The 13,561-nt window shown below is 42.6% G+C and overlaps 1 protein-coding gene across 1 annotated transcript in view; it reads left to right on the top strand.

Moving 5' to 3' along the window:
- The first annotated feature begins 280 nt into the window (after positions 1 to 280).
- LOC136054295 (carbohydrate sulfotransferase 14-like) overlaps positions 281 to 13,561 on the top strand; it is a 32,062-nt gene continuing 18,781 nt past the window's right edge. The window contains 1 exon segment of the mRNA XM_065745486.1: positions 281 to 516. Coding sequence (XP_065601558.1) covers positions 281 to 516 — 236 coding nt within the window.

Below are 13,561 nucleotides of genomic sequence, written 5' to 3'. Positions count from 1 at the left end.
AGAGGTTTAGATTGGACATGAGGAAGAACTTTTTCTCTCAGAGAGTGGTCAGGCACTGGAACAGCCTGCCCAGGGAGGTCGTGGAGTTGCCGTCCCTGGCAGTGTTCAAGAGGCGTCTGGATGAGGAGCTGCGAGATATGGTTTAGTAGCCTGTGGTAGAAGTGGTAGGGAGCAGGCCAGTCCATGATCACCTCTCCAGGATTCCTGGACAGCTGAGGCTCCTGATCCAAGCTCACTGTGTAATCAGTGCAATCCACTTACTCCAGGTGGCATCGGTAGCATGATGGGTGGAGGGAACCTTTCCTCTGAACATCCTGTTCAGAACTGGCAGTCGAGGTGCCAGAAGGAGCTGTGTCTCAGTGCCGATTACTTTAGAGGCAGCCCAAACCCTCTCATATGCTGCACAGATCTCCTTCTCAGTTGCAGTGTAGCACTCCTCCGACCCCCTGTACGCTCTGCTCCAAAATCCCTGGGGTCAGCCTCAGGTCTTCCCGGAGGCTCTTTGCCAGACTCCAAGTGGGACCTTTCTCTCTAGCATCAGTGTAGAGGTCCTGTCCAGGTCACACTGAATGGCAGCACAGCCTTCCAGCGTGTCAGCCATTCCCATCTTACAGACCAAACTGTATTCAACATCACAGTAGTTCATTTTTGAACCTTCAGATTCTTTTCCCTTACACAATAGTAATTTCTTCAGGAAAGCTTGGCCCTTGCCCTCCTTCAGAGATTATTTTGATCTTCTCTCAGCGAGGGTTGCAAGGATATATTTGAATGTTTTTTTCATGCAACCCTTTAGCAACAGTTTCATGGAATGGTTGTTGTTAGCCAAACAGTCACATGCTCACCTCAAAAACAACCACTCCTCCTCTCTGTTACCTTAGTAACTCAGTTATGAGTTATACATGAACTGGTGTCTCAATGCTGATATAACTGGCAACAAATGTTTGGCCGAAGAGAAAGGAACACATTTACTATTAAAAGAATAATACTTGTTATGAAAATGTACAGTGGGTATCTTCAAACTTAGTCTCTACCTTATGTGGCTGTGACACACTGGAGTAGTGTTTATGGGTTTATATATAATTATTATTATTATTAGACTTTCAACATTCAAAGACTTCAAAGGTTTCAGGTGAATGCTATGCCTTCACATCTTGGGCCAAGCTTTAGTGAGGGACTCAATTTTTAGAGGTACAACTAATTTCTAGTACTAGTTGTATAGTTTGGACAGCTGAACACATCAGCAAAGCCATAAACCAAGCAAGTTCCACTAGGTAAGCAAGATAGAGGGATGAGATTTTTTTGTTTTGTTTTTATGATTATACAGTTCTCTCATCTATCACATCCCTTTACTCATTCCTATATGAAAGGACAAAGCACTGCTCTTCACCTCTGAAAGTTTACTTAATGTTCATTCTATGAGGCCTGAGCCTTGCAGGAATAAGTTTTTGCTAAGATTTTTCTTAAATCACAGGGCTATCCCCTCTCAATTGAAAAAAAAGCACATGGGGGACAGGAGCACCTGAACCCCTAAACATGACCACAGCCACCATCATTTACTTTAGGAAAGTGGCTTTTCACAACAGGGCTTCTGTCTATATTTTGCCTTCATTCCATGGAGAAGCCCACAGCTGAGAGGTAATTTTATTTCGGAACAGGGAAAATCCAACCATTCAGAAGCAGATATGCAGCTGGTGCCTCTTCAGTTCTCCTGCGTCTAACTTTACACATGACCTCTGCTGAGGTTTATTTTATGCCGAGCCTTTTCAGGATACTTCCAGGTTTAAAGGAAAATAATGGTGCTTGTTGGAGCAATTAAATACATTTGAAGAAATTGCAGTGGATAGCCATGCACATCTTGAAATTTGTCCTTTCATCTCTGCCACTCATACCCAGCAAAGGATTTGGACATGTGGAATATTGGAGACACCAATATTAGCCAGAATCATAATGAAAAGTGTACCAGAACAAGAAAGAGCAGCCTACTGCATATTGAAGTGCCTAGACATTATGGGAACAAAGGCCAGGAAAGGAACAACAAAAATGGGCCTGGGACAACCAGTTCCTAGGAAGAAAAGATGAAAGACTCCCACTAGCTTGAATGGAAGTTGGGTAAAAGGCATGTTTGTTCTGTGTTTGCTGTCATGAAGCAATGAAGACAAAAATGCAAGGCTGCAGAAATGTTAGAATCAGACATAAGAAGGGGTCTACTTCAGATTGAGGGGGCAAGGAGAGCAGGATTTCTTAAATGGGTAAGAAGCGGAAAGTTAAACATACAACAGATTATACAAAATAACTGCAAAACTTCTGTCAGAAGTAAGGAAAACAACATCCACCTCAGTACTTTGGTGGCATCTAATGCTTTTGACCCAAGCAGGATTACTTGCCTGAATTAACTGAGTTGTAATGTTCCTTGCTTGGGTCACATGGACTTACTCTCAGAGTCTGTAAACCGAGTCACTTGAGCCTTCTGAATACAGAATACACCAGTAGATATGCTGTAAGAACAACCTTGCACCAGCACTTAGAGGTCTCAGTTCTCAGCTCACAAGATGACAGCATGTCCCTCTCTTGCCACACTTAGTCCCAGTGATTGACTGGAGCATCACAGAAAGGCAGGAGGCTTAAAGTCCATCCAGCGGTGAGACAGGCTGCCCCTTGCTAACACAGCCATGAACCTGGCCTCGTCCAGGCATCTGCTTGGAACCAGGAGTGTCCCTCTGTGCATAGGAGCTGGCCATTCCAGCATGAGGTGAGTGAGGCATCTGTCATGGATGTGAGGTCAGACTGGTCAGACTGGATGTTCTAGCAGGAGCCTCAGACCAGCCAGAGGCTGATTTCAGCCCTTCTTCAGGACTCAGGAAGCTATACAATGCAATACATTCTATCATGTGAAAAGGAAACAAAATATCTTCACTAGCAGGTAATGGGATTAACACTGGGAATTTCCATAGTATTCCAGAAATAACACTAGTGTGAATGTTCATGGTAAGGCTTCAGAGATTACACTGGGAGACACCACCCTAATAGACAAGAACACAAGAGTTCATACTTATATTATATGTATTATTATATGCAACACTGCATATAATTTTGGTCATGTGAGTAACCGCTTTGAAGTCTAGGGATCAAGTTATATGCATACTCAATCTGATAGCAAATGGCAATAATTTGCATGTTCCTAGCTTTATTTAATTTCTAAAGCCAGTAATTACAAGTACAAAAAAAAAAAAAAAAAAAAAAAAAGCCTCATATTTAACAAGATCACCTGCCCATACAGTCACAAGTTACAGCAACTGAAAGTTGCTGCAAACACATTCTAAAATTAACTATAACACATGTAATCTTTTATCTTGTTTTAAAGCAAGCCTTCAGCACTTCTATCGATACAGGAAGTAGCGATACCTTTTTGTATCTGTCAGAATTGGTACATCACCAAACCATCTCTCAGTGGCACAAACCCAGCTGGGATGAAGGAATACAAATCCTCTGGCAAGTAAAACCATGTTAATTTACATCAGCAGATGCTCTGGTCCCTGCAATAGCCTTTGTTGTTCTATTGCAAAAAGAGAATTAATGTCTGTGTTTGTTATTCCTCTGCACTTTAAACAGCGCCTGATTCCTATTTACACTCAGTCATCCTTATATCACTCCAGTTTTGGAAAAGGCCACTGAGGAAGTGGGGTTTCAAGAAGGGAACCTCATGATCTTTGTTCCTGTTCCTCGTGGAAAAATAAAAATCATCTGGAACTCACACAGAAGCTAGCATGTCATTGTGAAATTCTATGGGGTGCTGAAAACAACTACAGAGGGGTTAATGGAAGGCATGGAAAAGGTTTTTAAAAGATGTCTGTACTGCAATTCTGCAAACAGATTGTTCCACACTCTAGAGTGAAGGTCACTGTATCAGCCACTTTAAAAATAAAACAACAAAAACAACAACCTTCCTGGGAAGGGCAGTGCAACTGCAGAAGACACTCAGCAAATAGAATAGTTGAATAACAAGTATTCACCCAAAGAGTTTGGATGGACTTAAGCATTTAATGTGGAGGAAACTTGTGGAAGTTTGCAAAAAACACACAGGGAACTGATGGCAACAAGTACAGATGTCAATAAGGATTTGGGACTTAGCTGTTGGGTTTAGCATTTTTACTAGTATTCTGAAGAGAATTTTGTTTCCTACAGCAGTCACATCAGTGAGATTGACATAATTATTTGCTGTTCTCACGTCTATCCATTCAACCAATTCAGTCCTACTAACTCAGTCAACAATTTTGCTGCGGGCAGACGTTTCCAGCCTAAGAAAGAAATATTTGTAATACTGCAGAAAAAGTAAAGCTCAGTGCAAAATGGAAACTAAAGTGGTTAGAAACCAAAAGAACAGAGAGAAAAAGCTTCCATGAAGGCTTAACATACATCAAGAGCCACAAAACCATGGACAACCTGGCTTCAGTATTTCTGACACTTCATGTTAATCATTTTTTTTATTTCTGCTGTTACTTGAATTTCAGTAAAATCTATTTCCTCAGTTTCCTCTCAGCACCCAACTTCAGATGGTTCAGAAGACAGCCGGGATGATGTGGGTTAAACCAGAACAGAAGTACAAATTAGGCTAGCTGTCACTTGTCTATTCTTTACAGTACATTTTGTCCTTTGCTCAATTACTAAAACACCTGTAAAGCTAGTTTGCAGTTGCACTCTTTCTAGATCTCCTTTTATGAATGACAAAAGACACTGGTACTATAGTTGAAGAGATGAGAAACAACCCAGATACCAAGAATTTAGCACAAATATTCCACGTTCTGTGAAAATCCCATCTAAATATCTTGTTTTAAAACACCAAAACCCCCAGGAAGGCTAAACTGCTGTTTGAACACTGAAAGCCTTCCACTTCCTAGGATCTACAAGTCACATTCAAGATAAGATGTTATTCAAGCGCCTCTTAAGGAGTCTGACCTTGCTTGTTATCACACAGGTAAACACCCTATCAGGCTGACAACTGCCACCACAAGAACAGCTCTGGGTGAGCCAGCTCCCTCTGAGATGGAGACCTTCGCAACGACTTCAGGTTTCAGGGACAAAAGAAGATCTAATACAGTAGGGCCCATTACTATACAACAACAGAGTAATACTCTAGGCCAACTGATTTAAAACACACTCCTATTTCTAATTAGGAACCACCAGCTTCATCGTAAGGCTGATGCACCAGCAATTACTTGGGAGTATTTTGGAAAGAAGGGTGAGGCAGAAAAACATTTTCTGATTTCCTAAAGAATCAGATGTGAAGTGAAATGCACTGTGCAAACAAACCAACAAACCTGTGCTTTACAATGTGTAAACCTCCAAAAATCAGAGAAGACTTCTTCTGGACTCTCAGACTGCCATAAGGGAGCAGCTTAACAGTGCTAATTATTCCAACTGTGTCAGAGTTGCACCTAGAGACCTTCATAGTATCAAGTACATTGCTCACACAAACAGCAGCATCACTTGTTTTTCCTTCCAGCAAATGCTCTACAATATGATACTGTCTGGTCAGCAGATGGCTCTTTTCTCTCTCGATTACTCATCTAGTACGTCTTGTTTCTTTTGAGTTACTGTCTTCTCCGTCTGCTCACTCTCAAATCCAGAGAGAGCCCAGACAGGCAGGGACCCAAAACACAGAGCAGTGGTAGCACTTCACTCAGAACACAGCTGAGCAGCCCTTCAGCTTGATTTTTCCTTTTCATATCCACTGTGCAAAGTTATGTTCACTGATTTGTCCATATAATTCTAGCACTCATGAATGAACTGTAATTTTTGGTTTGAGTTAGCGCACACTGTGAGCATTTGCAAGACACAGGTTTGAGAAGCAAATGCTTTCCACTATCCCCCCTTTCTCTCAGTGAGAAAGGTGCATGGTAACTTCAGGGCTGACAACGAAGGGGTCCTCTGAAGTAAGATAGCAGGCAGCTAAAAGCACCCAATTACATGTACTTTCCTGCCCTGTCATTCCAACATATTCATTTCTCTTCCCACTATTCAGTCTGCTCGTAATTGTGCAGATATTATAAATGGAGAAATCCTCTCAGAAACTTCCATACAGACATTCATTTTCACATTGCCATTTTTCACTGGAAAAGAATATTTAATACCAGTGTTTTAGTGGCATGAAGACCAAAGCAGTTCAGCCTAAAAAAGGATCAGATGTTTTAGCAAGCATCTCGCATGATGGAAACGTATTTTTCTTGTGTACTGCCCGAAACACCATCTTAGGGCTCAAGAAACAAGTCCTATGGTGACATGGTACTCCAGAAAGAATTGAATCAGTTAATGGGACTCATTTCAAAAATTCTCTTGTATGGGCCAAAGAACATGGCATTGAATGGATTTATCATATCCCCTATCATGCACCAGCTTCTGGTAAAACTGAAAGATACAATGGGTTGCTAAAAACCATGTTGAAAGCAATGGGTGTTGGAACATTTAAGCACGGGGAGAAGCATTTGGCAGAAGCCACCTGGTTGGTCAATACCAGAGGATCCATGAGTCACGATGGTCCTGCCCAATCCAGATCAGGATTTGAGGCAGGCTAACTATGACCTTGTGGCTATTACAGAAACATGGTGGGACCTCTCCCATGACTGGAATACTGGGGGATTGATGGCTACAAGCTCTTCAGAAGGGATAGACAGGGAAGAAAGGGTGGTGGCATAGCTCTCTATATCAAAGAGTGTTTTGATGTTGAAGAGCTAGTGGTTGGAATTGACAAAGTAGAGTGTCTATGGATAAGGATCAGGGGGATAGTCTTTAGGAGTGACATCGTGGTGGGGGTCTGTTATAGACCACCTAGTCAGGATGAAGAAATAGATGAGATGTTCTATAAACAACTCGTAGATGTTGCACGATGGCCAGCACTCGTTCTCATGGGGGACTTCAACTTCCCTGATATATGCTGGAAATACAATACTGCGCAGAGGAAGCAGTCCTTGAGATTTCTAGAATGTGTGGATGATTGCTTCCTGACACAGCTGGTGCAAGAGCCTACCAGGGGAGATGCCTTGCTTGACCTACTTTTCACTAACAGGGAAGGACTAGTACGGGATGTGAAGGTTGGAGATTGTCTTGGCCAGAGTGACCATGAAATGGTGGAGTTTGCTATTCTGGGTGACGTCAAGAGGGTGACTAGCAAAACTATTACCTTGGACTTCCGGAGGGCAGACTTTGACCTGTTCAGGACACTTGTTGCAAGGGTCCCTTGGGACTTGCTCCTGAGGGGTAAAGGGGTCCAGGGAGCCTGGATGCTCCTCAAGATGGAAATCTTAAAGGCACAGGAGCAGGCAGTCCCAGAGTCCCGTAAGTCAAGCCGGAGGAGAAAAAGGCCAGTGTGGATGAACCGGGATCTTTTGTTGAGACTCCGAGAGAAAAAGAGAGTCTATGTCCTCTGGAAGATGGGTCAGGCTACCTGGGGTCACTACAGAGAACTGGCCAAGATCTGCAGGCAGAAAATTAGAAATGCTAAAGCCCAGCTTGAAATTAGGCTGGCTACTGCTGTAAAGGAGAACAGGAAACCCTTTTACAAATATATTAACAGCAGGAGAAAAACTAAGGAAAATTTCCCTCCTTTACTCAACGAGGCAGGCAATATAACCACAGATGATAAGGAAAAGGCTGAGGTTCTCAATGCCTTCTTCACATCTGTCTTTAATAGACAGGACAGTTGTCCACACGGTACTTGCCCTGACCTGGAAGTCCGGGACGGGGTGCATAATGCACCCCCTGTGATTCAAGCAGAGATGGTCAGAGATCTACTCCTCCATCTGAACTGCCACAAGTCCATGGGGCCAGATGGGGTCCACCCAAGGGTGCTGAGGGAGCTAGCAGAGGTGATTGCCGAGCCACTTTCTGCCATCTATCAGCATTCCTGGTTATCTGGAGAGGTCCCACAAGATTGGAGGCTTGCCGATGTGACTCCCATCTACAAGAAAGGCCGTAAGGAAGACCCGGGGAACTACAGGCCTGTCAGCCTGACCTCGGTATCAGGGAAAGTTATGGAACAGATGATCTTGAGGGAAATCACACGACACGTGCATGGCAATAAAGGGATCAGACCCAGCCAGCACGGGTTCACCAGGGGCAGGTCGTGCTTGTCCAACCTCATCTCCTTCTATGACTGGGTGACCAGACAGGTAGATGAGGGAAGGGCTGTTGATGTAGTCTACCTGGACTTCAGCAAGGCCTTTGACACGGTCTCCCACAGTATTCTCCTAAGGAAACTGGCAGCCCGTGGTGTGGACAGGTTCACTCTTCTCTGGGTGGAGAACTGGCTGGAGGGCCGTGCCCAGAGGGTAGTGGTTAATGGAGTCAAGTCCAGCTGGCGTCCTGTTATGAGTGGTGTCCCCCAAGGGTCAGTTTTGGGGCCCATCTTGTTTAATATCTTTATTGATGACCTAGACAAAGGAATTGAGTGTACCCTCAGTAAGTTTGCAGATGACACCAAGTTGGGAGGATGTGTCAAACTGCCTGAGGGTAGGGAGGCCCTTCAGAGGGATTTGGATAGGCTGAATAGCTGGGCTGAGCAAAATGGGATGAGGTTCAATAAGACCAAGTGCCGGGTCCTGCACTTTGGCCACAATAACCCCATGCAATGCTATAGGCTTGGGGCAGAATGGCTTGAAGAATGTAGAGAGGAAAAGGACCTGGGGGTGTTGGTTGATGCTCGGCTCAACATGAGCCGGCAGTGAGCCCAGGTGGCCAAGAAGGCCAACAGCATCCTGGCCTGTATTAGAAATAGTGTAGCCAGCAGGAGCAGGGAGGTGATCATCCCCCTGTACTCAGCTCTGGTACGGCCACACCTCGAGTACTGTGTTCAGTTTTGGGCCCCTCACTACAAGAAGGACATTGAGGCCCTGGAGCGTGTTCAGAGAAGGGCAACAAAACTGGTGAGGGGTCTGGAGCACAAGTCTTATGAGGAGCGGCTGAGGGAGCTGGGATTGTTTAGTCTGGAGAAGAGGAGGCTCAGAGGAGACCTTATTGCACTCTACCACTTCCTGAAGGGGGGTTGTGGTGAGGAGGGGGTGGGCCTCTTCTCCCTGATGGGTAATGACAGGACGAGAGGGAATGGCCACAAGTTGCGCCGGGGAAGATTTAGATTAGACCTGAGGAAGCATTTCTTTTCTGAAAGAGTGGTCAGGCACTGGAATGGCCTGCCTAGGGAGGTGGTTGAGGCACCATCCCTAGCGCTGTTCAAGAAGCGTTTAGATGAGGTGCTAAAGGATTTAATTTAATTTAGTAGTTGGGTAGAGATAGTGATAGGAGGACGGTTGGACTAGATGATCTTATAGGTCCTTTCCAACCTTATGAACTTATGAACTTATGAACTTATGAACTTATAATTTAATACTCAGCACTGGCAGAAGATATCCTTTACACTCTAATCTCCTATTATAAAGTTCTCAGCAATTTTAGTAAAACAGCTCAGTCTAAACATTTTTAGTGTCTTTTCTGATAACATTAAGAATTTGTAATTCTTCTTTGCATCTTTTCAAGGCATTTCCAGACAAGACATTGAACACAGTAGGGCCCTGAATGGTGACCTGCTAACTCCTAGCCATGTAAGCAGTAGAAACTGTAGGTATCAAATGCTTGTGAAAAACTGGTGCATTAAAATACATGTATTTCAGAGTACGTTTTTAATCCAATGTGGGGAAAAATTGCAAAAGGAAAAGAGTGAAAAGCAAGCTGAGTAAATATAATGTTGCACTTAGCTGCCTGACATCAAGCCATCTTACTTAGCAAGTCTGTAATGGAGGAACACTGTCATCAGACTCTGAGTGCCAGCAGCATCCAGCATCATCTATAGAATGCAAAGCTGATACTGGAAGGTTACAGAGGTAGTAAATTGGGTTTATTAAGCTGTTGCAGACTGTTTATACAGGATGCTCAGGGGAAAATAAAGTCTAGTATCTAATGTCACATTGGATGCGCTGCTTGCACAGCACAAATTAGCAAATTTGGATATTATTTTTGTTTATCATTCCTCTGTCAGATTCATTTCAGCATTTCCCTGTAGCACGAACAGCTGGCTGTACAGCTTGTCTCCCCTGTGAAGATGTGCCTCAGCAGTAGATGCAGAAACTGTATGCATCTTTTTGCTTAGCCAGTAATCACTTACATATGGGGAGACAAACTGGTTTATTTACCCAACTTTCACTAAAATAATGTGGTGTTCAAAGAATACATGTCCGAAGGTCATTTGATAAGCAGCAAGCACTTCAGACTGTTGTCTTGCCAGTGAAATTTAAAATCTGCCAATCTTCTTTGGGAGGTTCAGTGCAATTTTTGCTTCAATCTGTATGGCTACTGGAAAGGGTGTCTGCTTAACATTTGACACAGAACATTACCTTTAAAAGAAAATGACCTGTCTACAGCCATGCTTCACTGTCAGTACAGATATGTGCCCAATTCCTAATGTATAGCCCCAGCTATATTGCCAGGTGGCCTTGAGTACGTTGTGTGAATATATTCTCATGTTTAAAGAGGTGTTTCTTTTTTGTGATGTGATATGTTAACAAAGCATCTGCCCATGCAGATGATGCTAAGTTCAGAACAGAGACAAATACAACAGGAAATTCCGTCAGCGAGCATCATCAAAATAGAAGGATTGGTTTGAGCCTGTAATGAAGAGGTGGCACACCTGGTTTGTGAGATTAAATATACTGTCATAATAGTAAGTTGAGTCCTTCGGAGTAAAAACAAGGCTTCATAACCTTTCCACACTCCTGAGCCAGTCAGGAATATTTCAGAGCTGCAGGTATAAAATGCAGATAGGAAAGAGCAAGAGAACAAGGGAAACATATGTCAAGAGATTAACTAATTAGAAAAATATCAGAAGCAAAGATGAACATGTGAATATTATTTTCAGAAAAAGGTTTTCAGTAAAGTATATATATATTTTCAATAGACGGAAAATACCTCAAGCTCAAGCCATGCTTAAAAGCATAACCATATGGGACGAGAGTGAGCAACAGCTGCACTGAAATAGTTTCTTAAGAAATGAACATACATACTCACTCTGTGCTATATCAAAATAACATTTCTGTATATCAGCTTAGTTCACAAGTGCTTTTGAAAGGGAGACATTGTTTGTCCTTTCTGAAACCATTTTTAGCTGGAGTCATCATTGCTCACTCTTCCCTGGTGACGCACAGTATGCTGGATCCTCATAAGCAGAGTAAAATATCCCTTTTCTGGCAGTAAAGAGGGCATTGACCCCTCAGTATTGCCTGAACAAGGAGAAAGTTCTGCCTACACCATTTCAATATTTATCCATCCCTGAAATAAACATTCAAGTATAACATGTTAAAAATAATGTTCAAGATCTTGCTCATAAATACATTATTTATGGCTTTGAAAATATAAGTTGGAATGTCAAACTGAAATATGTCGTGCACTTACAAACATATATTATACAGCGCCATAAATTTACTGGGCAACTTACAAATACAGATATTTCCCCTGTCCCGAAGAATTTATATCTAAATCAGGAATGACAAACGGAAGGCATGGCAGAGGACAATAGTTCAAAAGAGGAATGATGAGAAAAGAGTAAACATTGTCTAAAGTGACAGGCTTAAGGGGAAGAGAAGACAAGAAAAAGGTCTCTTTTTACGTAGATGAAGCAGGGAGAGTCTTAATGTTAAACTGAGGTCCGTTCCCCTGAGAAAGACAAAATGCAGCTCTAGGGGTCTTTGTTTACGTGCTTACTGATAAGGTCTCTTGCTGAGTTTTGAAGGTTTGGTTGGAACTTGTCTATGTTTTGATTGCTGACAGATTATTATTGTAAGTCCACTTTCAGAAGCACACTGAATTTACAAGTCATAGCTTTTGGCTTACTAACAGAGTTAAAAAGCTCAGTTGGAGGTAGCAGAGGGATTTGTTTTGCTCTTTATTCCTGAAGGGCCTGTGCAAAGCATAGGGAGGAGCCACAGCCAAAGTGCAGACCTGACTTCAGAACATGGATGGATAGTCAGCAGTATCTGTGTGAAGCTGACTATGTGGGAACCTAACTGGCAGTAGCCACTCAAAACTAACTTCATTGCAATGTCCAGCTAGCAGAAGCAGGGCTGATAAAACACACTATGGATGTACTGTGGAGTGGGATGCAGTGAAGAGGTGTGGGTCTTCACAGAGTGGACACTTGCATGATCCGTTGCCTACCGAAATTTAAAGAGTGGAATTTCTGTGAAGTGATGAATGAAACTTGGAGTGGGACAAGTATTCAGAACCTCAGAAATATGAGCGATAAATGAGCTCCAGACTGACCCAGCTCTATCCGCAGGGTTTTGAGGGAGACACTACTCAATATGCAAGTTAGAAGCATGGGGAGTTTTCCAAATTTTCTTTGTTGATCTTTTCATCCCTCTACAATAATACATGAATTTCCAGTTCTTAATGAATGCTTGGGACTGGTAATAAGCCAGATCTGTTCCACTGCACCACAGCACTGGTGTTATAGCTGATACCTCATGGGAAACAGTACAACTGCAGCAATAGAAGACTAGATCCAGTTGCTTTGACACAAAAGCCTACTGCATTTTAAGACACCCTCATACACTTGAAACCCTTGCAAAGGACTTTTCAGAATCCTGTGATCATCTGGAACAGCAGCTGAAGGCAAGGTGGGATACCCCATAGCATCAAAAATAGCATCAGGCAATGATGTTTAGATAACCAAATCCTTCCCGTGGTGCCAAACAGAAGAGGAATAAAACAAAAAAAAAATAAATGAGTTAATATATGAAATTGGACTAACTCTTTATCTCAGCCATTTTTCTCCTGATTATCATGAAACAGTGACAAATCTAAGTGAATTCTCAAGCTGCAAAATATCCTGTTCATCTCCTGACAGCTAGAGTCTAAGTCAAACTGTTTGAAAGGGTCTCTTGCCCTATCATTCCCATCTTACCTTTGGACTGGTATTGGTAAAACCAGCCTCATTCTGTTGGTCTTCAGCACTTTACTAGTAGAGTAGTATAGCAACAATGAAGATACCAAGTTTCCAGAAGAGTAGAAGCTGAGCAGTATTGGTCAGAGATGTGATGTTCTTGTTACTCCTTAACAGACAGATGTACACTGCTGTCAGCATACAGACTAGATGAGATATGCCTGCAGCATAGTGAATATTTAACCCTCTTGATGGCAAGAGGTAGCCATTGCTACCACCAACTTGATAAAATGTCCTAGTATGAAATCTGCTTTACATTAGTGGATATGTAAAAAAGCAGATGATTTACTTCTACTGAGAAAGACATGCTAGACAACTTTTTGAGATTTCAGTGATATCCTGTGGCTTCCAGTGGGACAAAATTTGTAGGTATGACACTTTAAAAGATGGCAACAACTAATTACCAGAGCAAATGCAAGCTTCAATTGCAGATCCAGATCCAGGCTATTGCTGAAACTAAAGAATTCCGGAATACACCTATTTGTTGAAATCATTGCTGTCCTGATTGCCTGGTTTAGAGACAATGCTTAAAGCTTTTTACAGGTTTATGCTATTCTGTATTCTTTTTGTGCAATTCAAACT

Source organism: Cyrtonyx montezumae, unplaced genomic scaffold, assembly GCF_038088225.1.
Source record: "Cyrtonyx montezumae isolate F1298 unplaced genomic scaffold, pur_monq_1.0 scaffold_36, whole genome shotgun sequence".
In the NCBI taxonomy this organism is placed as follows: domain Eukaryota; kingdom Metazoa; phylum Chordata; class Aves; order Galliformes; family Odontophoridae; genus Cyrtonyx; species Cyrtonyx montezumae.
Note: the sequence above shows the minus strand (reverse complement) of the source record. Positions and strands in the feature narration are given on the sequence as shown.